Here is a 27,051-nt window from a genome sequence, read left to right as displayed (position 1 = left end):
GTTGCTCTAATATTTCTTTTTAGAGCAAGAATTAATTATTTGTTAAGGGTTAGGTTATAGTCTAGCAAAGTATTGTTATTTCACAATAGATATTGCTCTTGTTTATTCAGTGTCCTTGTGCATGCGTGTGTTCTGGACAGAACCTAACAAAAGTAATACATATACATTTAATGCAGCAAGTGCTGAGGAGTGAATTTAATCTGCACAGTTTAGGGTCACAGGGAGGCAGTGATCATCACAACAGAAGAGGGTATAAGACAGGGGTCTCCAGCTCCAGTTCTAGAGAGCTACTGTGGCTGCAGGTTTTCATTCTAACCCTTTTCTTAATTAGTGACCAGATTTTGCTGCTAATTAACTCTTTGCCTTAATTTTAATTGATGTACAACTTAAGACTCAGGCCCCTTAATTATTTCCTTTTTTCCTTAATTAGCAACCAAACAATATTAAGACACAAAATGAACCAACACATAAACAACAACCTGCGCCCATCACACAATAGCTGAAAGTAAAGAAAGGTGAAGGCCTCAGTAATGTTGAACTGCTTAGGTCCACAAAACATTTTGACAGCGCTCTTAAAAACTAAAAAAAACATCAACAGTTTTGGAAATGTCTGCCATGGCAGAATGAGCACCATGGAATTACATAACGGGTTTAATTACCAATGAGAATTGACTTCAAGTTAAGAAACTGAATGAAGGTTGGAGTTTGAGGCCCCATTGGTCATCTGTTGGCATACTAGACTTCAGGTTTATGTTTAGGTGCCATTTAAGTAAAAAAGAATCAATTCAGCCGTTAGAGTCTCAAGAAAAGTCAATTAAAATAAAGGGAAATAGTTAATTATCAGCAAAAACAAGTCACTAATTAAGAAAAAAATAAGAATGAAAACTTGCAGCCACAGTAGCTCTCTAGGACTGGAGGTGGAGACCCCTGGTATAAGACAAGAAACAACCTACTGCTAGCCTGGAAACCTACGCATATGCGTGGAGGGAGAGGTGAAGAAAACACATATATTGCAATCAAGGGACAATAACTGAACAAACGTTATTTAGCATATATTGAATTTTATTCAGATTAAAGTTGAATAATTTTGGTACAGATATTTTAACACATGTAGAATGGAAGCGCATAGCAGGTGCATTATAGGAACCCATGGGGTGGATATGGGGATTGTGCGGCAAGTGGCTTTCCTCTTGAAGTTGTACAGTTATCTGTCCAGTTTATAAATTCAAAGAGGTTTTCCATTTTGTGCTGTGATCAGGGGCTGAATCAAACAGGACAGATAAAGCAATAAGGGGCTTAACTGTTTATTATACAGTCCTGAAAAAAGCTAAAGTTACTTGGTGTAACAGATCAGAGACTAAAGTCTCTAATAATCCCCAAACCTAATTTCACTGTTGTATGTAATAAGAATGGATTATGTATGATTTCCAAAGTGACCTGTGGGGGGTTGCCATGTGTTGATTATCAGCAGCGATTCTCTAAGAGGGAATCGTTCTGACAATTGTTAAGGAACGTGTTTCAAAGACACAAAGAAGGGCAAATTAAAAGCAAATATAAGAAATGTAAGTTTATATAGTTGATAATATTATGCCAAGAATTTGAAGAAGCAGGATACGTGTTTGTAGAAGCTAGTGATTATATTGCTATAATCCTGTTCTGTGTACTTCCTAGTTTTTTCACACTGGAGAAATTTTAGGGCTGGCAACTGGCAAACATTTATAATATGCAGTAAAAGTCAATGGGACTGAACCTGGTAATTACAAGCCAGTTAATTTGTATTGTGTGTAAATTAGTGGAAGTGATTGTAATAAAGAAAATATAAAAGCAGTTGTCCATTACAGGCCTATAAGCAAACAATTAGTATAGGTATATGCATACTTCTAATGAGAGAGTATGCTTAAAATACTCCATGTGTCTAAACTGCCTTCTTTATAGATAGATAGATAGATAGATACTTTATTAATCCCAAGGGGAAATTCACATAATCCAGCAGCAGTATACTGATACAAAGAAACAATATTAAATTAAATAGTAATACAAATGGAAAAAAAAATAAAAATTTAAAATTAAAATAAAATTAATGTCAGCATTTACTCCCCCGGGTGGAATTGAAGACTCACATAGTGTGGGGGAGGAAGATAGAAGGATACACAAAGATTACATTGAAGTACTTTTAATTGGTGCAAGTATGATACTAAAGTTGTTCAGTTTTTATTATTTTGTCATAGCCATGAAATTAACTGGAACTGTATTGCACCGAATTTGATTTGCCAGTAATAGCAAGAAGTGGCTTAGATATCTATAAATATTTTGAATGTTACTAATCTTAAGGCATTATATATAGCAAGTCTATATAGATGTAACAAGTTCTAAGTAAATTTTTCTTTTTAACATTAACAATAGCAAGTACAATAAATTTTGTTTATAAATAGATCCATAAATTAAATAAACATAAAACATTTCTGTATTTTTCATTTAAATTAAAGTATGTTTGAATTATTGTTGCAGATTTCCAAGGTGTGTTACGCTTTGGTGTAATAACAAGTAGGCAGCTGGCAAACCGTATTTCCTTGACCAGCCATGGGACAGTCTTCATGCACAGGCATTTTAACACTTCTTTGGTAGGTAAAGCAGGAACCATACAAAATATATTATGATTGTGTTTTTTTTTCAGTTTTATTCTATTATGACAACTACTTAAAAATCAACAAACATGATTTTACCAGAAGAGAAATGATCAAGTGCCCAACCCAATTGCCGCCAATTTGTTCTGCCTATATAGAGGCAAACTCAGTAGTAAAAATATACTGTATGTAGTGAATTTACTACATCATTATTTTCTACTCCTCTCTTCGAGTAATACTGTATGCTAAATGTGAAAGTGAACCAGATAGGAACAGTCGAAAATGTAGAATACATGTAATTACTTTTATAAATCAACTAATAATCGGTAAATATAATTAAAGATGGCATGCTTCTTCTGGAGCCCAGATTAATTCATATCAGGGTGGTTTCCAAATTAAGCATTTTACTTTTTTGTTATCTAGTAGCTTCCAGCCTGTTATACTGCTTAGGTCTATTTACTATATGAGTAAACATAGAAGCAGCTCCTTCACTGAGTATTCTTACGTAATTAAACTAATATATATACACAGTGGTGTGAAAACTATTTGCCCCTTCCTATTCTTTTGCATGTTTGTCACACAAAATGTTTCTGATCATCAAACACATTTAACCATTAGTCAAATATAACACAAGTAAACACAAAATGCAGTTTTTAAATGATGGTTTTTATTATTTAGGGAGAAATAAAAATCCAAACCTACATGGCCCTGTGTGAAAAAGTAATTGCCCCCTGAACCTAATAACTGGTTGGGCCACCCTTAGCAGCAGTAACTGCAATCAAGCGTTTGCGATAACTTGCAGTGAGTCTTTTACAGCTCTGGAGGAATTTTGGCCCACTCATCTTTGCAGAATTGTTGTAATTCAGCTCTATTTGAGGGTTTTCTAGCATGAATCGCCTTTTTAAGGTCATGCCATAGCATCTCAATTGGATTCAGGTCAGGACTTTGACTAGGCCACTCCAAAGTCTTCATTTTGTTTTTATTCAGCCATTCAGAGGTGGATTTCCTGGTGTGTTTTGGGTCATTGTCCTGTTGCAGCACCCAAGATCGCTTCAGCTTGAGTTGACGAACAGATGGCCAGACATTCTCCTTCAGGATTTTTAGTAGACCGTAGAATTCATGCTTCCATCTATCACAGCAAGCCTTCCAGGTCCTGAAGCAGCAAAACAACCCCAGACCATCACACTACCACCACCATATTTTACTGTTGGTATGATGTTCTTTTCTGAAATGCTGTGTTCCTTTTACGCCAGATGTAACGGACATTTGCCTTCCAAAAGTTCAAATTTTGCCTCATCAGTCCACAAGGTATTTTCTCAAAAGTCTTGGCAATCATTGAGATGTTTCTTAGCAAAATTGAGACGAGCCCTAATGTTCTTTTGCTTAACAGTGGTTTGCGTCTTGGAAATCTGCCATGCAGGCCGTTTTGCCCAGTCTCTTTCTTATGGTGGAGTCGTGAACACTGACCTTAATTGAGGCAAGTGAGGCCTGCAGTTCTTTAGACGTTGTCCTGGGGTCTTTGTGATCTCTCGGATGAGTCGTCTCTGCGCTCTTGGGGTAGTTTTGGTCGGCCGACCACTCCTGGGAAGGTTCACCACCGTTCCATGTTTTTGCCATTTGTGGATAATGGCTCTCACTGTGGTTCGCTGGAGTCCCAAAGCTTTAGAAATGGCTTTATAACCTTTACCAGACTGATAGATCTCAATTACTTCTGTTCTCATTTGTTCCTGAATTTCTTTGGATCTTGGCATGATGTCTAGCTTTTGAGGTGCTTTTGGTCTACTTCTCTGTGTCAGGCAGCTCCTATTTAAGTGATTTCTTGATTGAAACAGGTGTGGCAGTAATCAGGCCTGGGGGTGGCTACGGAATTGAACTCAGGTGTGATACACCACAGTTAGGGTATTTTTAACAAGGGGTAATTACTTTTCACACAGGGCCATGTAGGTTTGGATTTTTTTTTCTCCCTAAATAATAAAAACCATCATTTAAAAACTGCATTTTGTGTTTACTTGTGTTATATTTGATTAATGGTTAAATGTGTTTGATGATCAGAAACATTTTGTGTGACAAACATGCAAAAGAATAAGAAATCAGGAAGGGGCAAATAGTTTTTCACACCACTGTGTGTATGTATATATATATATGTATATATATATATATATATATATATATATATATATATATATATATATATATACACACTCACCTAAAGGATTATTAGGAACACCTGTTCAATTTCTCATTAATGCAATTATCTAATCAACCAATCACATGGCAGTTGCTTCAATGCATTTAGGGTGTGGTCCTGGTCAAGACAATCGCCTGAACTCCAAACTGAATGTCAGAATGGGAAAGAAAGGTGATTTAAGCAATTTTGAGCGTGGCATGGTTGTTGGTGCCAGACGGGCCAGTCTGAGTATTTCACAATCTGCTCAGTTACTGGGATTTTCACGCACAACCATTTCTAGGGTTTACAAAGAATGGTGTGAAAAGGGAAAACCATTCAGTATGCGGCAGTCCTGTGGGCAAAATGCCTTGTTGAAATAGAGGTCAGAGGAGAATGGGCTGACTGATTTAAGCTGATAGAAGAGCAACTTTGACTGAAATAATCACTGTTACAACCGAGGTATGCAGCAAAGCATTTGTGAAGCCACAACACGCACAACCTTGAGGCGGATGGGCTACAACAGCAGAAGACCCCACCGGGTACCACTCATCTCCACTACAAATAGGAAAAGAGGCTACAATTTGCACAAGCACACCCAAATTGGACTCTGATGAGTCTCAATTTCTGTTGAGACATTCAAATGGTAGAGTCAGAATTTGGCGTAAACAGAATGAGAACATGGATCCATCATGCCTTGTTACCACTGTGGTGTAATGGTGTGGGGGATGTTTTCTTGACACACTTTAGGCCCCTTAGTGCCAATTGGGCATTGTTTAAATGCCACGGGCTACCTAAGCATTGTTTCTGACCTTGTCCATCCCTTCATGACTACCATGTACCCATCCTCTGATGGCTACTTCCAGCAGGATAATGCACCATGTCACAAAGCTCAATCATTTCAAATTGGTTCCTTGAACATGGCAATGAGTTCACTGTACTAAAATGGCCCCACAGTCGCCAGATCTCAACCCAATAGAGCATCTTTGGGATGTGGTGGAACGGGAGCTTCGTGCCCTGGATGTGCATCCCACAAATCTCCATCAACTGCAAGATGCTATCCTATCAATATGGGCCAACATTTCTAAAGAATGCTTTCAGCACCTTGTTGAATCAATGCCACGTAGAATTAAGGCAGTTCTGAAGGCGAAGGGGGTCAAACACCGTATTAGTATGGTGTTCCTAATAATCCTTTAGGTGAGTGTATATATTATACACACACACACACAAACCGGATTCCAAAAAGTTGGGACACTAAACAAATTGTGAATAAAACTGAATGCAATGATGTGGAGATGGCAAATGTCAATATTTTATTTGTAATAGAACGTAGATGACAGATCAAACGCTTAATCCGAGTAAATGTATCATTTCTAAGAAAAATATGTTAATTCAAAATTTCACGGTGTCAACAAATCCCAAAAAGTTGGGACAAGTAGCAATAAGAGACTGGAAAAGTAAATTTGAGCATAACTAAGAGCTGGAAGACCAATAAACACTAATTAGGTCAATTGGCAACATGATTGGTATAAAAAGAGCTTCTCAGAGTGGCAGTGTCTCTCAGAAGCCAAGATGGGTAGAGGATCACCAGTTCCCACAATGTTGCGAGAAAGATAGTGGAGCAATATCAGAAAGGTGTTACCCAGCGAAAAATTGTTAAGACTTTGCATCTATCATCATCAACTGTGCATAACATCATCCAAGATTCAGAGAATCTGGAACAATCTCTGTGCGTAAGGGTCAAGGCCGTAAAACCATACTGGATGCCCGTGATCTCCGGCCCTTAAACGACACTGCACCACAAACAGGAATGCTACTGTAAAGGAAATCACAGAATGGGCTCAGGAATACTTCCAGAAACCATTGTCAGTGAACACAATCCACCGTGCCATCCGCCGTTGCCAGCTGAAACTCTACAGTGCAAAGAAGAAGCCATTTCTAAGCAAGATCCACAAGCTCAGGCGTTGTCACTGGGCCAGGGATCATTTAAAATGGAGTGTGGCAAAATGGAAGACTGTTCTGTGGTCAGACGAGTCACGATTCAAGTTCTTTTGGAAATCTGGAACGCCATGTCATCCGGACCAAAGAGGACAAGGACAACCCAAGTTGTTATCAACGCTCAGTTCAGAAGCCTGCATCTCTGATGGTATGGGGTTGCATGAGTGCGTGTGGCATGGGCAGCTTGCATGTCTGGAAAGGCACCATCAATGCAGAAAAATATATTCAGGTTCTAGAACAACATTCTCCCATCCAGATGTCATCTCTTTCAGGGAAGACCCTGCATTTTTCAACAAGATAATGCCAGACCACATTCTGCATCAATCACAACATCATGGCTGCGTAGGAGAAGGATCCGGTACTGAAATGGCCAGTCTGCAGTCCAGATCTTTCACCTATAGAGAACATTTGGTGCATCATAAAGAGGAAGGTGCGACAAAGAAGGCCCAAGACGATTGAACAGTTAGAGGCCTGTATTAGAGAAGAATGGGAGAGCATTCCTATTTCTAAACTTGAGAAACTGGTCTCCTCGGTCCCCAGACGTCTGTTGAGTGTTGTAAGAAGAAGGGAGATGCCACACAGTGGTGAAATTGGCCTTGTCCCAACTTTTTTGGGATTTGTTGAGACCATGAAATTCTGAATCAACATATTTTTCCCTTAAAATGATACATTTTCTCAGTTTAAACTTTTGTTCCGTGATTTATGTTCTATTCTGAATAAAATATTAGAAGTTGGCACCTCCACATCATTGCATTCAGTTTTTATTCACGATTTGTATAGTGTCCCAACTTTTTGGAATCCGGTTTGTATTTTATATATATATATATATATATATTTTTTTTTAATTTTGTAGTTCTGTACATAACTTGTTCTACACTTACTTTTCTCTTTATTTTTTTCATGTATTTAATATTTATTTTGTAGATTTTCCCACGTCATGCACTAAACTTTACATCTGAGAATATTTGTAAATGGGCATATGAAAATCTGGAGTTGTTTTACCGATGGTTGAGACCACATGGTGGAAAGAGCCGTTTGATGGACAAGGAGTTGAAAAAAGGGGCTGCTTTGTTGGTATTCCTCCCATTTGACCCACTGGCTGAGAGCCAACCGCAAATTGATGAGGTTAGTACTTTTATCTTTGGACAATGAAGACTCTCATAAAAGATGTGGAAACCTTAGCTACTGTATATGTAGAATAGTTTACAGTTAAAATGTTACTGTTTTGTGTATATATAAAATGAGCACTGTTTGTTATGGAATACTAAGTTTAAAACTGTTATGGAATACTAAGTTACATTACATGTTAATTCGATCTATTAATTTAATGTAAGATATGATTTAAAAAAAATATATTACAAAGTTCATGTTTGTGAACAAGTGTTCTCTGTGCATGTCCTTGATGATTACAGACACATTTCCTTGACATCTGCCACAGTGAAGGTATTTTAATGACTCGCAGTGTATTGTCTAATATACATTTGTAACCATACAAATGTTCCTGTAAAGCACATAAATCAGTTGAGCAGTGTGTCTGAGGCCCTCATTCTAACATAGTTCTCCCTCTAAAAAACTAAGTATAGGTACCAATCAATTCTATGGTTGTTATTTATTTCCCCTCCAACACCCACCCCCCAATGATACTATTTTAAAACCTACTCTCCCTTTTATTACAGATGCCCTGAACTATTTTTTAGGAAAGTGTTCATGCTAATTGTATGTGAATGACAGCATCAAAATTTATGATGGGTCAGTGTGCAGGAGTGAGGTAATCAGATTGTTAAAGTAAAGTTGCCTGCAACTCAATGTCAAATCGAAAAGAAAACATGACGTCGTAATTTTTAAGCAATGCAATAGAACACTCTTACATTTATTGTATATGTCATAGGTTAGATTGTAGATGCAGTAAAGAAGTTCAAGTTCTGGAGAAGCACCATTTTAAATGTTCTAGGATGGCAATTAAGTACACCTGTTATGGTAAACAGAGATCAGAAGATACTGCTTCTGAGATCATTAAAGAAGTTAGGAATATAAAAGAAAGTGGTGACCTTTTTGTCATTCTCCTTCACTGTGTGGTTTGGCTATGTCTCTGCCAGGATATTGCCCAATCACTTGTTTCATTATATATTGTATCTACAAAATGTGACATGCATTAACTTAGCGTGTAGATATTAGAGTCTGTTGTACTAGTTTGATGGATATGCTTGTTTTGTTAAATTGGAAGATTGAATGCTGTTATTGATTAATTATTACTGTCTTACCCTTTTGTTTTTTATTGTTCTTTTCTTTATATGAGCTATACCAATTCTAATTCCATGTACCTAGTGTTGTGATATCAGTACAGGAAAGAATACAGCCTACTAAATGTAAATGCATCTGTTATTGATAGAATATGAATCCGTTGTAGTAAAAATGCTGGTACTTGCATCATCCAGTTAATATTTAATTTATTTAAAATAGTAATCTATGCCGTTTTCTTCTTGCCATAAAGTGTCACCATTTGTAGAATTTTTAAACCGATAATTCTGTAATTGACTATTGGTACACTCTACAGTATATAGTCGATATTAAGCACTTTTTGACATATAAACATTAAAAAGTCTATAGGAGGTAATTTATTGATGGCAACTGTCTTTGAAGTTGTGTATTTATAGCTTTCTATGATGCAACTTCAATTGAAATATAATATGAATTTCCAACTGACATTTGAATATCAGTGAAACAGTAAGTTTCGTAACTGGCAATAATAGACGTAACATTTCATAAATTCTGTATGCCTAACTAATGGCTTCTCAGGAGGTCTTCTGCAAGACATTCCTCCTGTCCTGAGATGAACACTGGACTCCTTTGGTACTGTGTCTCTTTGGAGAATCCTTAGGTACCACTGGTTTGACTTTGTGTTGAACTTGTGTTGCTTATGGAGTCCTGAATGAGGCACATTACCTGCATTGTGAGGGAGCATCAGTTACGGCACTTCGACCATGTGGCGCGATTCCCCAAGGGTGATCCTTGTTGAGGACTTGAGAGGCTGGACCTGGCCAAGGGGATGCACATGTAACTCCAGATATGGGGAAATTTCTGGAGGGTAGGACTGGACCACATGTCTGCCTGGGGGGTTGCTAACCTGGATCCTGAGCTGTTTCATCGTGTAGCGAGTGTGGCAACGCACTGTACCACTGCATGCTCCTCAACCTGACCTGACTTCATAAATACATGGAACTGAATAACATGCAGGAGAGACTCTTGAACTCCATACCCATATCACTGTCAGCAAGATGCCTTTAGGTGCATGATCATAAATGTTTCCCAGATCCACAAAGAACATGTACACTGGATTCCCCAACCTTGATGAGAACAGCCTGGGTAATGTTAATCCAGTATTTTCTGGGTCATCAAGAACTTCTTTGAAGCTGTCCAAAAGTAATTTTCCATAGCCTCCCTAACCTCAACCAACACAAGGGTATTCACTTTGCCCACTGTCATGGCCTCCCACCTTTTGCCACTTCCAATTCATACCTTCAGGATGTTTAAGGTATTTAGCTAATTATTTAGCTTCATTTTTCTGCACCGTGGCATTCATTTGCCCACAGCTAATCTGTATTGGCTCACCACCCCCAGATAGCAGTTTCTGTGTGTTAGATGCTGCTCTGCACTTTCATACTGGATTTATAATGAGAAACTCATAATGGCCACATCCTATAAGCACTTGGGTCTCTTGTATGTAGCAGACGTAATGGCCAGGTTGAGCAGTTGTCGTGGCGAAAAATTGCCACCAAAGAGCTTTTTACCTGAAATGAAGGCTATTAGGACTCAGGATAGGCAAACAGAGTTTATAGCTTTATTGCAATGAAACAATAACACAGACTCAACCCAATTCAGCCAAATCAGATTGAGTCCCGAACAGTTCAGAACTCAAAACTTGTATAGTAATTTCTTATCACTCCGACTTCACTCAGATTAGCTCATTTGCTGTTTTTCTGTGACTACCCTCTGCACCTGTCCAGCCAATACCTCGAGTTCTCATGGGAATCATTATTACCCCTGCAGCTGGCCTCCGGTATTTTTACTGTCTATTGTCCATCTTTAGTTTCTGTTTTGTTTATTTTTTTTATTGGCCAAGGCCGGTACAGACGTTCCCTCTCTTCCATTTATAGGCTTTCTCTTATTGCTTCCCCTTCCTTGGCCTTCAAGCTAGTTTATTTGGTACCCAAAGCTAAGCTTTAATTAAAAAGAAATATGGCATGTGCCTTTATTTAATCATTTGCTTGGTGTGCTTGACTTGCAGTAATTTTCAAGTAAAAATCACTAAGGTTAATGCTTATATATTTTTCTATATTTATTTATACTAGTACATGAATATAGTAATTTTATTTTTCATGCATTACATCATCTTGACCTTGTTAGCAGCAATTTCTTTTGCTGTTTCTGCTGATTCACTATTCTAGCTGGCTTCTCACGTGTCTACCAGGACCATTTTTCTATATTATGTCATTGACTAGCAAAATACCCGCGCTTCGCAGCGGAGAAGTAGTGTGTTAAAGAAGCAATTAAAAGAAAAGGAAACATTTTGAAAATAACGTAACATGATTGTCAATGTAATTGTTTTGTCACTGTTGTGAGTGATGAGTGTTGTTGTCATATATATATATATATATATATATATATATATATATATATATATATATATATATATATATATATATATATATACACACACACACATAAACATATATACATATCTACATATATACACATACATATACATACACACATACATACATACATACACATATATACATATACATACATATCTACATATATACACACACAGCTATTTCGTATCAGTGCAATACGCTGCTTGTTAAAACGGATAACTCCGCTCTTACGTGCAAGTCTGCGTGGATATTATGAACTATCAGATTTGTTCAAGTTCTATTTAAATTTTAAATAGAAGGAATTTTTATTTAGTCGACAGAAATATCTTTGGTAGGAATGGTAAAACAGACAGGAATATTATTCTGAATAAATCAACTCAAACCTTAAACAACTTATAATATTTTGCTCTCCATAAAAATATATCCTGTCTAAATTATACAAGTTAGAAATAAAGTAAACGTTAAAAGAACAAACATTCAAATTTCTTTACTCTTATGTAATTTTATATAAAAATAAACTTAGATTTTAAATATCCCAAAAGATTTTGCTCTCCATAAAAATATATCCTGTCAAAATTATACAAATTCAAATATGAACATGCTGCATAACAAAACCTAGAAATATAAATAAAATGTGTTCCTTTCAGCAATAACAAATCAAATCATTCAGTTGTCTTTGCTCATATGTCATTTTAGAGCTGGACGCCTGGCATCTTTTTGGCAACAAGTTCGTTTATGTTTGGTGTGAGGTTCTGTGTTGTGGAGATTCTCAGGATGGATTGCAGGTGCTCATCAGTGAGGCGACTCCTGTGTGCTGTTTTGTTAGTCTTTATCACTGAGAAGAGCTTCTCACACAGATATGTGCTACCAAACATGCACAAGGTTCGAGCCGCATGTAGACGGACTTTTTGTTCTTCAAAGTCACCAAAGCGCCGTGCAAACTCAGTGCGCCAGTTTATCAGCAAAGTGCGATTTGGGAACACCGTAGTGACGACTTGGTTTAACATTACTTGGCAACAGGGAAAGTGGGGCAAATTGCACTGGTGCATTTGTGTCTCCCATAAAAGCAGCTTCACTTGAAATCACTTTGTGATTGTGCACGGTAAAACGTCCGCTGAAGTGTCAGATTCTTATTTAATTCTTCTGCTTTCTGTATCTTCTGCATTGCATTCAGGTCTAGGTTACCCTGATGTTTTGTCTCATAGTGCCGTCTTAGATTAAATTCTGTAATTACAGCCACATTAGCTCCACAAATGAGACACACGGGTTCAGTAAACATATACTCAGCCTCCCATCGGTTTTTAAAGGCTCTATTTTTAGAATCAACTTTTCTCTTCAGCATCGTGTGAGCTAGCTTCGCAATAACTTGCAGCATCATAAGCTAGACTTGATTAACGCGATAAGTGTTCGGCCAAGGCAGCTGAAGCGCTGCATTATGGGATCTGTAGTTTATTGTGTTACCAGCGCTTCATATACCCGGCCATTAATAACAATAATACAGTATATAAAATGATCTCGGGGCGGATATAATTACACGCCGGGCGGATGTGGCCCGCGCCCTTGAGTTTGACACATATGGACTAAATAGAACTTGAAAAGATATATTTTTTCAAATGTGATCGCAATTCAGATAGAGTTGACGCAAGACTACAGCCTGCATGCCTCAATAAGTCATCCTCCCTCGCTCTTACTTTTTACCGCTCATCTAATGAATACACTGAGTATGGCTTTACCAAAACAATCATTGATGGCGAATAAAGTATCCATTATTCGAGTATGTAGATCGGGATATATATATATACATATATATATACCCGTATATCAGCAGAGAAGTAGTGTGTTAAAAAGCTAGAAAAGAAAAGGGAACATTTTAAAAATAACGTAACATGACTGTCAATATACAGTATTTGTTTTGTGAGTGTTACTGAGTGTTGCTGTCATCAAGGATTTGATTATCATTATTTCTTTCAATCAGGTTCGTATTTGTAGGATGTGTTGTGTTCAAGTTACATTCCGTGTTTGTCAATCGTTGTAAAGATGACAGGTTTCATTCATCGATTCGTTTCTTACTGCATCAATAAACAGCTCGTCTTCTTCTTTATCTGAGACCTGACACACTGCATGCACGGGTTTTTTACACTGTCTTCCTTTAGCGGGACATTGACTTTTTCCACCGTGTGCTTTGTTTCCGCAGTAGCTGGATTTATGAATATGCTTGTATGTATCAGACGCTTCATATTTTTGCTGCCTTTTCAATTGTGTAATTCGGTTTTGTTCAGCTCTTTGGAACTGTTGCTTTTATCTGTGCACTCGCCAGTTCACGTGAGCCGCTCGGTGTACATGCATCGAAGTTTCCCAGCTGTGCTGGTGCCATCTCGTGCTATGTCCATGGCTGTATTTAATGTTACCTTAGTCCTGGCACTTAAAACTTTCTCTCGCAGTTTCGCTGAGTTTGTGTCAAACACCACCCTGACCATCTCATCTTCCTCTGCATAAGCACAGTCCTTAACCCGTGAATATTTAGTGGGAGTTTGCTATTGGATTTCCGCTGACGGACGGCCTTATATGGGCAGGCACTAAATTACAAACGCCAGCGGCAGCCTGTCTATGAACTTAATTTAAAGTGTAGGTTTACATCGTGCTTTGTTTCCGAAGTAGCAGAACTCATAAATATGGTTGTATATGTCACTCGCTCGCTTCTTATTGTTTCGCTGCCTTCTCAATTATATAATGCATGTTTTCTTCAGCGCTTTTTGGAGGTCTTCCTGGTTTTCTATGTACTGCGTGATTACGTGAGGCGTGATGATGTCACATGAAACTCCGCCCCACGGCGTTCAAGCTCATCTCCATTACAGTAAATGGAGAAAAACAGCTTCCAGTTATGACCATTACGCGTAGAATTTCGATATAAAACCTGCCCAACTTTTGTAAGGAAGCTGTAAGGAATGAACCTGCCAAATTTCAGCCTTCCACCCACACGGGAAGTTGGAGAATTAGTGATGAGTCAGTGAGTGAGGGCTTTGCCTTTTATTAGTATAGATACCGTTCCTCAGCTTCCTAACTTTTGAACAACAGGTGCACATGTTCCCCCTTCTTCTGTCCTTGATAGTTTCTATGCGTCGTTCTGTTTCTGTTCTGTCCTTCCTTTCCCAAATTGGTAATTCTGCTTCAAGCTTAAAAATAATGAAATATGATTAATGTTTTTTATTTAACTATTTGCTTGACATATCTTATTTGCTTGACATTCTAATTTATGCTAAATCTAATGTTTCAGAAGCTGTTAATTACTTGTATGGCTATTTACGCTAACATATGCTATTTATGCTAATGTATAAATTTTCCTCTTCCATACAGTGAGCTGTTATAGGAAAGCATTGACGATTATGTTTTGAGGTTTTTAAAGGAAGAAATAGAGGTCTTGCCATTGTTTCTTGGGTGCACATCCTTTTGGTTAACCATTGGTGCAAAGTTCTGTTCATCAATGTTATTTATCCTTGAGAATATGGTCCTCTGTTCAAACTTAGGTGTTTAGTTTGTGCCTCTAAGAGATGTCTCTGCAGTGCTACATGGTCTTGTATCAATCATCTTATCGGATAAACTGGTGAAATCTGCACCCCAGACAGAGAGGCTCTGTCATCGAAACTGGGACTTTTTATCTGGAATTAAGTGTGTCAGGCCCTGGCTTTTAAGCCAGGACTTGTGTCTAGCCATAGCAAAAATGGATAATGTCAGTCCATCTTACAGGCTTAACTGCAATACATGAATCACCCCACCACCAGGCCAGCGAACAACACTCTCGGGCCTGGCTGCAGATGTGAGCCTCTTCTAGGAAAGGTGCCTCTAAATTTAATTAGCATATTGTTCTGGGTTTCATTTTAGGTTTTTCTTTGACTATCCACTTACTTTTCACTAATTTATTATGGGTACACCTATCAAAACCATATATGTACAGATAATGTGGCTCTAAGGCTCGAAGCACACAAGCCACCCCGCTACAGCAAGGTTACAGTGCCAGGGTGTGGGATTAATTATCTTTAAACCCTTTTTAAAGTAGAAGCAGCATTATTCTGTATACCTATCCAGAACGTTTTGGCTTTACAGTAGTTTATATCATCATCAGTGAAAAGTACAAAGTAGTTTGGTGAATTTATTGTCCAGAAATAAAAAATGTATGTAGCAGATAAGTATCTTATTTTTTGTCAACTGTTGCTTACAAATATTTTTTGCAGGATTCTGTTTTGAACTTCAGGCCTGCAGAAGGGGATGAGGGCTTTTCGGGTTCATATTGAGATTTGAGAATAAAGAATTCAATGTTTTTTTCTCTCTCTCATAATTGTGGTGTACTCATTTGTCATGGAAAATAACATTGTTGGGCAAAGAGGTACTGTTATTTAAAAACGAAAGCCTTTTCCCAGGTGACTTGTAGTTAAAACAAGTTAGGTTTGTTCCAAAGATGAAAATAAAGTCTTTAAAATGTATTTAATAAGTTACAGGATTTCTGCTTCTGAGGCTCTGTATAGTCCTCCTTCCAAGTTTTGTTTTCCATTAGCAGCAATGTTTCTCCACCTTTACTGAGAACAACCAGAGTAATGTCCCAGCTGCTGTTTTTTCTTTAAGGCCACTCGTGAGTCACTCTACAACCTCACCAATCTTATTTTACTCTGAGACTTTGACCACTTCTATTTTCTCAATATGTTTGGCATCCTTCTCAGATTTAGACACAACCTGGCTATTATTCATGGAATGATGACTCATTTTAATTAAACATCTCATTCTAGGGTTATCCTCATGACAGGGTGTAACGATTGTTTAATCTTCTCTGCTTCTGAGGTCTTGAATAACATCAATTAAAGTGCACTTTGTCCCTGACCTTCACTGACATGAGAGAAGGTTATTTGGAAGTAACAAATGATCTCCGCTAAAATTAAGGCATCTAATAGGTGTCTCTAGGAGACCATTGCTTACCTTTTGTCCTCTGGTCTGTTCAGCTGTTTCCTTGATCATCTGAACAAACTCGCCACTAAGTAGTCCATTAACAGATGTGCATCTCCCTTTGGCCAGTTTTCCACAGCATATAACTTAAAGTGAGATTGCACAACTACAAAGTTTATCATTGACCTTTTTCACATGAAACAAGGTACACTTCATGAGCAATGTTCTGTATGAATGTGGTGTTTGAATTAAAACTTTGGTATTTTGGAATTCAGTTATTTTTCCACCATCTTGATGTGCATTAATTTTCCTTGGGAACTGTGTTTTAAAATAAAGCCATTTTTATTCATTAAAGAAATACAGTCTCTCTAATGCTGTCTAAAAGGTTGCACCTTGTCATGTTACTCTGTATAGCAGCTAGAGTCTTATAAGGTCACACACAATTGTCATCTTCTGCTAGCATAAAATAATCTGCTGATTTATTAATCAGCAAAGCCCCTTTTCTAGTAGATAAATATGCTGCTTTTATGTATGATCTCTCTCTCTCTGCCTTGAGCACCACCCTTTCCTTCAATGAGACTGAACAATATGATACCAAGTAAAATTGAATTTTTTAGCTATTTTCCATGAAACAAAATTCTGCGTCAGTAAAGAAATGTTTAACTATTTTTGCTAATGACTGTATATTTTACAAAAGCAGGAAAAAGAGGGGTAGGAAGGAGCATCAATAGTTTGTAGAGTTAAGTTATAAACAAAGTTGTTACCATTTGTAAAGGATTCTTTTTTACTTATTGGGTGCTCATAAGTGTAAGCCACTGTTACCAAATGGGCAGAACAGTATGTATGTCAGATGCAGGCCTGCATTTACAATGTGCGCACCAAGAGGTACCTAATAACATATCTTCACAAGGTAACTCACATTTTTATTTCTGTAAGGAGTTTTGCATAGTTGTAGGTTTGAGAGAAAAGTGATTTTCAGCTTGCACTTGTTCATCTTAAATGAATATGTGATTTATATTTTATCTTGGATTTACAGTACAGTCTTTGTGCCTTTTCCTTGACACTGCTAACATTCTACGTCCTAATAGTCATATTCCATTGTCAAGGGTGTAGTCCGCCTAGATCTGTCCCAGTATATGGGGTATGTCTGTCACCTGACTGATACTACATTTTCCCTTTGCTTTATGCATGGTAAGTTCACACAGTGGTTTCTTTGCATGTAGCTTGCCTGAACTACATGGGTCATGTGATGGCAACCATCATGATCAGGACTGGCTCAAGTTCCAAAGAATAAATGACATTAAATAAATAGATTCAAAAATAGACTTTTCACCACAAATGTTTATTTTTTAATGCTTTGTTGTTTTTTATTATACAATACATGTTGCTATCTTGTTCCAAAAAAACAGGTATGGTATACAAATCTTAATCCCTGGAGAGTGTATAGACGGTGGATGAAGCCCATTTGTTTTCTCTAGTTACAAGCCATCTCTGACAAGCGCCACATATTGCTTTTATATTTGATAACGGAGAGTTTTTTTTGTCTCTTTTTCAGGTAGCAGACATTGCTCTACAATATCATAACTGTAATAGAATCCCAACTTTGAGTCCATCTCTGGAAGCAATGGGTATTAGGACCTCACCAGAATACTCTGCCTTCCAGTCAAGCCGCTTTCTATGCTGTAACACGGTGGTTATTCCTCAGTGGCACTCTGTCTCCAGAAAGCACAATGTGTGTGAACTATGCATCAATCACTCTCTCAGCATTCAGCCAACCAAGCTTGAGGCAGGGCACTGCCAATTTCAGGAGATGGGGGCTGCTCTAGACTCATTCTACCTCAGAGAACACACTTTTACTCGCTTTATGTCACCAAATGTTGAGTGTAGTAACATCCATGATTTACACAACCCTTTCCGTTACTATTCAGCATGTTGTAAAACTGTAAATACAAGCCTTGCAAACAATACAGCATTTTTGCACCCATCTGCCATTTGGAGGCATGGGTATATAACATTTTCACAGGTCAAAGAAGCTCATAAGGATCCTCAAAATATTGTTCCTCACATTGAGGATGACATTTATTTGCCCTTTAGGACTACCAGTGTTACTGGGCTCAAATGTATAACAAATAAGACTCTTCATTTTTATCTGTTGGATTCTTATTTGCACTGGACGTTTGCAGTACGACTAGGTGCTTCAGAGAATGAGACCATGAAGAAGTTTGTAACTATAGTGAATCTTCCTGAAGAGATTCACCATGTTTTGGATCAGAAAGAAGCAATTAAGAAAAATCCACTAGGTATGACTATATATTTTTATCCTAAATCTCTTGTTTTTTTAATCATTTCTTTTGGAGGAGGGAGAATGGTTGCAATAATCAAATACTATTTTATTTATTTTACTATTTTTAGGAAGTGCATAATTTATTTATTTTTTATTTTATTGATTTTATTCAAATCAAATAACATTCCATACAAATAAGTCAAGTTTTACAAAACTAGGTTCGAAACAAATCAACCCCCACCCATGAGAAAGAGAGCTAGGCCAGCAGAGTAATAGATAAATTAATAAACGGATAAAATTAGAGTAAAACAAAAAAAAGAGGGTAAAGAATCTACTGCCTCAATTAACATACTTATTCTAAAATGTAATTGATTAGATCCTGTCAGGTTTGGAAGTGCATAATTTAATAATGAGCCTTGGAGCATATTCATTTGAACATTGATTTTAATAAACTTGTTTGTGCACAGGCCTAATGCTAGATTGCAAATATAACATCTGCCTGTAACCCTCACAACATTTTGCAGTAATTAGATATCTGAATCTCTTTTAAGTGGTGCCTGCTGCCTGTATGTCTTTCATTACTATTTAACCCCTAAAGTTAGTTTATTTGGTTTCCCCAGGATATGCTAAAATTATATTCCAGTCTTCTAGCTAAAAGTAAAGTGGAGATTAATAGAACATTTTTATCCTTAATGTTTCTGTCTGAGATAATTGCCTAAATGCAAAGGAAAAAATAACAAAACTTTATTAGTAACATGGGAAGATCAAAGGTTTTATTCATTCTCATTACCCCAGTAAAAATGCAGAAAAGCAGTTCAGATTGATTAATTCTTGTATATCGGACTTCCATTTACAAGCCCTGCGTGCTGCATATATTTATAAATATAGTTTAAGACAGGACATATGATTACTCCTCATTCATTCTGCTACTTAAGTATGGCATTTGATCTACCATGAACACTGTTCACATCAAAGTTAAGTTAGCGTTTTGTTTGTATACACTCAAATAAGCATCAGCACTAAAAGAAAAAAGCTATAAAATGTGGACTTTTGGGCAATAAAATAAAAATCTTTAAAAATTAGGATTGGACATCAAGACATGCATTTTGTTAACACATTGCTATGTTTTAGACATGCAGATACAAAAAAAAAATTCTAAAAGCAAAAAAGATTATAACCTACGTGAATAAATAAAATACTAAAAGTACAGTGAAAAGAGTGATTTTAATAGAGGTTTGAAAAGAAGAAATCAAAATAAAAGGAAATACAAAAATTTGTCAAAAACCTTTAAACAGCAGGGGGATACTTAAGCTTTGCATTGAAAATTGTGTTGAACAGTACAGAAATTTTCAAGCATGATATTCAATTTCTTAAAAAAATAAAAGGCAGGAAATTAGATATTAATAAGTTAAGTAAATAAAAGGACATATTGTATTAGAAGCAACAAATGTAAAAATATGAAAAGTTTATTCTAAGTGATTAGTATACAGAAAGCAAACTAAAGAAAAGACAGTATTCACTCAGGTAAGCTTGTAATTAGTCTGTTTTAGAACTTTGAGATTTATACAAATCATGTAGACCCAAGTATTGTCAGTAAACTTGTGAGGTTGTGCAGATTTCTTATAAATACGCTGATGAAAGAGCAAAAATATATAAACGAGTCGGTTAGTGTTCAAAACTTGGCAAGTTCTCTAAAAGTGCATTTTGATGTAAAGTTTAAAATTTTAAACAGAAGGATCCAAATATTCTGCAGTACAGTTCCTTGCAAATTTATCCAATCTCAACATTCCTTAGATTTCAAAAGACATACTGTACATACATATTCCTCCAATAAGTTTTTTTTACTGACAACCGACTTGTTCTAACAATTAATACGTTTAAAAAAAAAAAAAAAGTTCTAAAAATGAATGCATTTTTTAAAGTATTTGCTAACAAAGAAACTGAAAAAACACTGCTTGCTTATAAGTATTCAGTTCTCACACGTCAATATTTAGTAGGGCCTCCTTTAACCCCTTTGGGTTTGTACTCTGCTCAGGAGTGATTCTGTTCCATTCTTCCTGAGAGATTTTGTGCAAATAATTTTGATTAGTTGGTTCGAAGTGTCCCGCAGATTCTGAACAGGACTTTGACTAGGCTATTTTGGGACACTCGTTTTTTTGTTTTTAGAGCCACGCTGGTGTTTCCATGTCGTTGTGCTTGGAACCATTATTTTACTGGAAGGTGAACCTTCTCCCAAGCCTCAGTTTCTTACCCGATGGGAACAGAATCTCATCCAGTATGTCCCTCTATTTAGTTCCATCCATTCTTTCATTAACCCTAAGAAGATTCCCAGTCCCAGCAGATGAAAAACATCCTCACAGTATCATTCTGCCACCACACTTTCCTGTAGGGATGGAATTTTTAAGACATGTTCAATGTTGGTCCTGCACCATATGTAGTGTTTTTTGAACAAAAAGTTTATTTAGTTATTTTAGTTTCATCTGACTATCAAATATTTTTTCACATCCTAACTGAGTCAATCTAATGTATTGTGTATTGTTCTGAGTAGTGGCTTCTTTCTTTCCACCCTCCGAAATAGACTACTGCTACGAAGAGCTGTTAATATTGTGGGCTCATGCCCATGTATCCCAATTTCAGCAAATGATGTCTGTAGTTCCGTTGAAGTGAGAACTACCTTCTTTTTTGCTTCCCTTACCGGTCAATATCTTGCTTTGGTGCTAAGGTTTGATAGATGGCTTTCTTTACGCAATGACTGAGTTGTGTGATACACCTACAACTTCCTGATGATGGACTCACTATCCATGCACTTTGATATTTTTTGTAGCCTTTTCTATCACTTTGTGTATTCTTCTATGGTATGCTCTTTAGTGTTCATTTTAGTAGTGGATTTACAGTCTTGCTGATGATTTCTACACAGGGTGAATTGTTTCCCGAAAATGTGACCTTTACTCTGATTGTTCACTGGTAGAAAATAATTAAGTCCAAATGAGAGGTAAATGTGTCTTGTTTTGGAATATTTTGCTGCTTTTAAGACTTTGGAGCTTGAAGGGTTTGAATACTTACACAAACAGTGTTTTTTCAGTTTTTAGAAGTACATCTTTGACAAATTATTTGCTTTGGCCATCAATAAAAATACTTACTAGAGGAATAAATGTATCAGTGCTTGAAGTGGAACCAAATTACTGGTGGTGCTCTGTTTAGTTGGTGTCTTGCCTTTTGCTATTTATTTATTTGTTTTGTTTTTTCACAACATTTTAGTCAAGCAGGGGTGGGGCTCCACTTTTGAAGTCAGGCAATGACATTTGATCGAAGACAAGAGTGAGGTGTGTGCCACCCTTACACTTCAACCACTGCAGTAAAATAACAATCAAAGAGCTTTAACCCATTGAAACTTTGAGTGCTACTGGTACTGCATGCTGGTACTCAGTGATGCTAACAGACATAGAAAGAGGTGCTGGTACCAGTGAGAACCGTCCCACTTTAAGTAATGATGTGTATGAAACTTTGAAATTCAGAGAATGTGATTGCTTTCAATGGGATTTAATATTTGCAAGGCCTTGAAAATACAGCAAGAAAGATGCATTTTTTTCTTTGTCTTCAGAATTAGATTTGTGTTTTTGTTGCATGTCGGGTTGTGTTTTAATTTAAGTATACTGCACTGTTGCTTGCAGTCATAAATAATGCACTGGGCTTTTAAGTGGAAGCGTGACTTGTAAGAATGAGAAAACATTCTTTTCCAGTTTGAAATCTACAGAATCAGTTTAAAAGCAAATTAACTGCCAATTTATATTCTGTAATTACTGAGATACAGCCTAATCAATATTTGATAAAACTGTAGTGAGAGGACACTGTGCAGGTCTAACATAAGATATCTTGATGAATTATAAGTGAAAAAAATACATCAAAAATTATATTTTTGGGCTTCATAACTAAGGTATATCCATTATGAAAACTAAAAATAGCTATGAGGAAAAGGGAACTTGCAGCTAATAACTTTTTTTTGTAGTTTAAATCAAAATATTAAAATGTAATATAGCAGCTTGTTATCTAGCCTTTCATCCTTTTTCTAAACAGCTTTTCTAGTCCAGGCTATACCTGTATGGTGTGCCAGTTCATTCTAGGGCACATGCTAACTCACTCATACTGACCCAATTGAGAGTCACTAAATAAACTAACATGCATGTTTTGGGATGTAGGAAGAAAACCCTCCCAAACACAGGGAGAGCATACAAAACTCCACATTGACAGAGCCTGACCCCAGGATTCAAACTCGGGACTTTGGAGCTGTGAGACTACTGGGCTACTTTTACATTATCTTAAGAAAATATTTTTACATGCCTTTTGCCTTTTTTGGGTTTAAGTGTTAACAAATATCTCTCGCTGTTGTCCACATATAGGATAGTGTAAGGATATTGCTTAGTAACTAGACATTAAGTAATTTCAATACCTGACCAGTTGTTTTATTAGATTAATGATCTGCCCATCTCAAGTACAAACTAGTTTCTTTTTTGCCAGTTAGCTTCCATTTTTTAAGATTTTTTTTTTTAACAACAAGAGTTTTGCTTCACCTTGTGTATATCGGGGTATATTTAAGCTTGGAAGTCGTCTTGAAACTTTTATAAATACAGTAATAGACACTAAACATTCCATGTTTTTATACAGAATACAGATTTTCATTATTGTTGCAGGGAGCAAGAGCTAAGTGAGATTTTATCTTTTTCCATGACCGTGTTTACTTTTAGAAAACAATATAAACCCATGATGGAAAAAGAGAATTAAAAAGTTTTAAGTAACTATGAAAGTTTTCAAGAAGGTGGATTAACTAAAAACTCTGATTCTCAACAGAAGCGTTTATTCATAACTACAGCATCCCATACAGTCCCCTGAAGAGACATCTTGTTGGAGATACTAATTCCGAAACTTTGAGAGATACCTTAATTAAAGAAGTAACAACAAAAACATTTAACGATACAGTGATGGATCCTGAAAAGGTAAATGAAACATTTCTGTTGGCAAACTAAAACCTCCTGTCTTCATCCTACATCGTAACAAATTTAGGCAGGATGTTGTTAACAAATAGCATTGTGCCTCTTGCCTCATTTTCATGTACAAAAATGATTTTATGCAGGGGGCAAAGTAAGGTCTTTGAGTCATTCCTTTTTGATGCCAGTGGAAGTTCATCTTTGTCTCTGGGCTCATTGTAACATTCATTAGGGTCAGTGGCTATTTTTACATGTGTTGCTTGAAAACTGATTTACATCAATAAACTTATGCAATTATTTCTCCCCAGAGAAAGCTGTTAAAGTCAAACCCCAGCTTACAATATGTATACCCAAACAGTACTTTTTCTTGGACTGTAGCAGTCCTTAATTGAGTGTCACCAAGATTTTTTTTCCCACCAAATACTAAATTGTATATTTTTTTTTTCACATTTTGAAAGGCACGAATTAGTGATTTATCAGTGTACTAGCTGACGCCCGCAAAAATAATAAGAATAAGAATAGGAATGGAAAACGGTGAGAAAGGAATTCAGAGATCAAGGACAAAGAAATATTTCTTGAAAGACACAATTGTGAATAGGTGTTTTGCTGAAGACGATTTGTGTGAAGGAATAACCCACTGATAGGAACAGGCAGTTGCCAGATCCCGGTATAGAGATGACTTTGTACAAAAACACGTCGACAGAGAAGATACTGTCATTCATTTTATAACAAAGGCTTCGGAAACAACCGTCGCAGTGTAACGAAAATAGCAAGGAGCAAAACCAATGCCAGTGGTCGAGAGCATAGACATATATAGATAGACGCCACATTCACTGTGTTGCCCAGTCGACACAATACGTCCAGTGCGTCCGCCCTATATGAGTGGAAAAGTGCCATTTAAACTAATACAGGTAGACGTGGAAACTGGGTTTTCTGATGAAAAAACAATGTTTAAAACAGTACCATTTACATACAATTATTTATATCCATTTATACATTAATAATGGCAATTATTAAATAATAATTATTATTATTTAATAATTCCTCCCATATAAGTAACATTTCTCGGACTGCCTTCTTCCATCTCCGAAACATTTCTAGACTTCGTCCTGTTCTTACATAACACAGTAATGAAGTATTGGTTAATGCCCGAGTTACCTCATGTATAGATTACTGTAATGCTATTCTAACTGGCATCCCACAAAAACTTATCCATCACTTACAACGTATTCAAAATTCTGCTGCCAGGATAATAACCTGCTGTTCTAAATCCACTGAACATATTACACCTACTGTCTCTCAACTTCACTGGCTCCCTGTGAAGTTTTGAATAGGTGTTTTGCTGGAGACGACAGTTGCCGGATCCTGGAATAGAGATGTCATTGTACTAAAACATGTCGACAGAGAAGATACTGTCGTTCATTTTATAACAAAGGCTTAGGAAACAACCGTTGCAGTATAACGAAAATAGCAAGGTGTATGGGAGGCCGCAGGCAGCGTGAGGAAAGGTTTGGAAGAGGATGAATAGGAATCGAGAAATGCCGTGTTGGCTGCGTGTGGGTAGGACCAGTTTTGAAGAGGGGCTGCAGGCAGCATGGAGAAGGGTTTGGAAGAGGACGAATAGGAATCAAGAAATACTGTGTCAGCTGCGTGTGGGCTGGACCAGTTTTGAAGTGAAAGCAGGACGAACCAGAAGAGAAATATATGTAAGAGATCATTTCCATTGTGGCTATTATTATTTGGAAATGGCTGATATGTATGTCAGATTGCATTTTAGCAATAGTGTTTTGTGTAGTAGTAAAATATCTTCCCTTATTGAGCCTCTTGTGGATAAAAGCAAACTGTAAGAAGAGGTGATAGACTTGTGCAAAGAAGTAGGCAATTGTTGTATTGAAAAGTTTTGATATTAAGACACTATAAATTGTAATGGTCGATAGATTACATTTCAACTAATCTGTGTAATTTAAAATGAGCAGTTTGTTAGAAAATTGCAAATTACCAAAAGTCTTGCAATATATTTAAACCCTTTTTGGCTATTGACACATGTTCTTTTAAAAATCAGAATGAGTACATGAATTAAAAATAGTGAACTTCCCCTTTAAACATTTTAAAATTATGTTTGTTTTTTTAACATATGAACTAACTAACTAGATTTCCAAATGAATTATAATAATAACCGTAATTTAGTTGAGGTATGACCGAGTTCATTATCCAAGAGTGTCGCATTTCAAACATGCATATAATTTAAGGATATATTCATTGTTCGAGTCATCAGAGTACAATTCAGTGTTAAGACTTGTATGAGCACCAGGTTGAATTCAGAATAACCAGTCCTTTAATATCTCTTGCATCCCATTTACAGTTAAAGATATATGCTTAGATCAAGTTTTTTCTTCCAGTGAGATGTGGCAAGAAAGTGACAAGTCCGAGATGATATTTTATCAGGAGGTCAAAATCAACTTTGAAAAAGTTGTTTAAAGCATGTTTACTCTTAAATGTGTTGAGTCCTCTGTAGACATACATAAAAACAAGCCTCTTTAAAAATTGCCAAAAAGTACAAAAAGCAGGCAATTTTTTAAAGAGGCTTGTTTTTATGTATGTCTACAGAGGACTCAACACATTTAAGAGTAAACATGCTTTAAACAACTTTTTCAAAGTTGATTTTGACCTCCTGATAAAATATCATCTCGGACTTGTCACTTTCTTGCCACATCTCACTGGAAGAAAAAACTTGATCTAAGCATATATCTTTAACTGTAAATTGGAAGCAAGAGATATTAAAGGACTGGTTATTCTGAATTCAACCTGGTGCTCATACAAGTCTTAACACTGAATTGTACTCTGATGACTCGAACAATGAATATATCCTTAAATTATATGCATGTTTGAAATGTGACACTCTTGGATAATGAACTCGGTCATACCTCAACTAAATTACGGTTATTATTATTCATTCATTCGGAAATCTAGTTAGTTAGTTTATATGTTAAAAAAACAAACATAATTTTAAAATGTTTAAAGGGGAAGTTCACTATTTTTAATTCATGTACTCATTCTGATTTTTAAAAGAACATGTGTCAATAGCCAAAAAGGGTTTAAATATATTGCAAAGACTTTTGGTAATTTGCAATTTTCTAACAAACTGCTCATTTTAAATTACACAGTTGCATCTTTCCCAAGAAGACTCATGGCTGTACAGTATTAGCTCAAAATGGTGCTTCTACTAAATACTGAGCAAAGGGTCTGAATACTGAATACTGAAAACTGATATTTCAGTTTTTCTTTTTTAATAAATCTGCAACAATTTCAAAAATTCTTTTTTTGTCTGTCAATATGGGGTGCTGTGTGTACATTAATGAGAAAAAAAAATTAATTTAAATGATTTTAGCAAATGGCTGCAATATAACAAAGA

General features: G+C 36.5%; 1 protein-coding gene across 2 annotated transcripts in view; it reads left to right on the top strand.

Moving 5' to 3' along the window:
- Positions 1-27,051, top strand: part of txndc11 (thioredoxin domain containing 11) — a 64,752-nt gene that overhangs the window by 23,820 nt on the left and 13,881 nt on the right. The window contains exons 6-9 of one of the 2 annotated variants that reach the window (XM_039775861.1): positions 2,509-2,621; positions 7,711-7,911; positions 17,929-18,673; positions 23,503-23,648. In XM_039775861.1, the coding sequence (XP_039631795.1) occupies positions 2,509-2,621; positions 7,711-7,911; positions 17,929-18,673; positions 23,503-23,648 (1,205 nt within the window). The remainder of the gene's footprint in view (positions 1-2,508; positions 2,622-7,710; positions 7,912-17,928; positions 18,674-23,502; positions 23,649-27,051) is intronic. The other variant, XM_039775862.1, reaches the window with a different exon arrangement.

This window comes from Polypterus senegalus, chromosome 13 (assembly GCF_016835505.1).
Source record: "Polypterus senegalus isolate Bchr_013 chromosome 13, ASM1683550v1, whole genome shotgun sequence".
NCBI classification, from domain to species: Eukaryota; Metazoa; Chordata; class Cladistia; order Polypteriformes; family Polypteridae; genus Polypterus; species Polypterus senegalus.
Note: the sequence above shows the minus strand (reverse complement) of the source record. Positions and strands in the feature narration are given on the sequence as shown.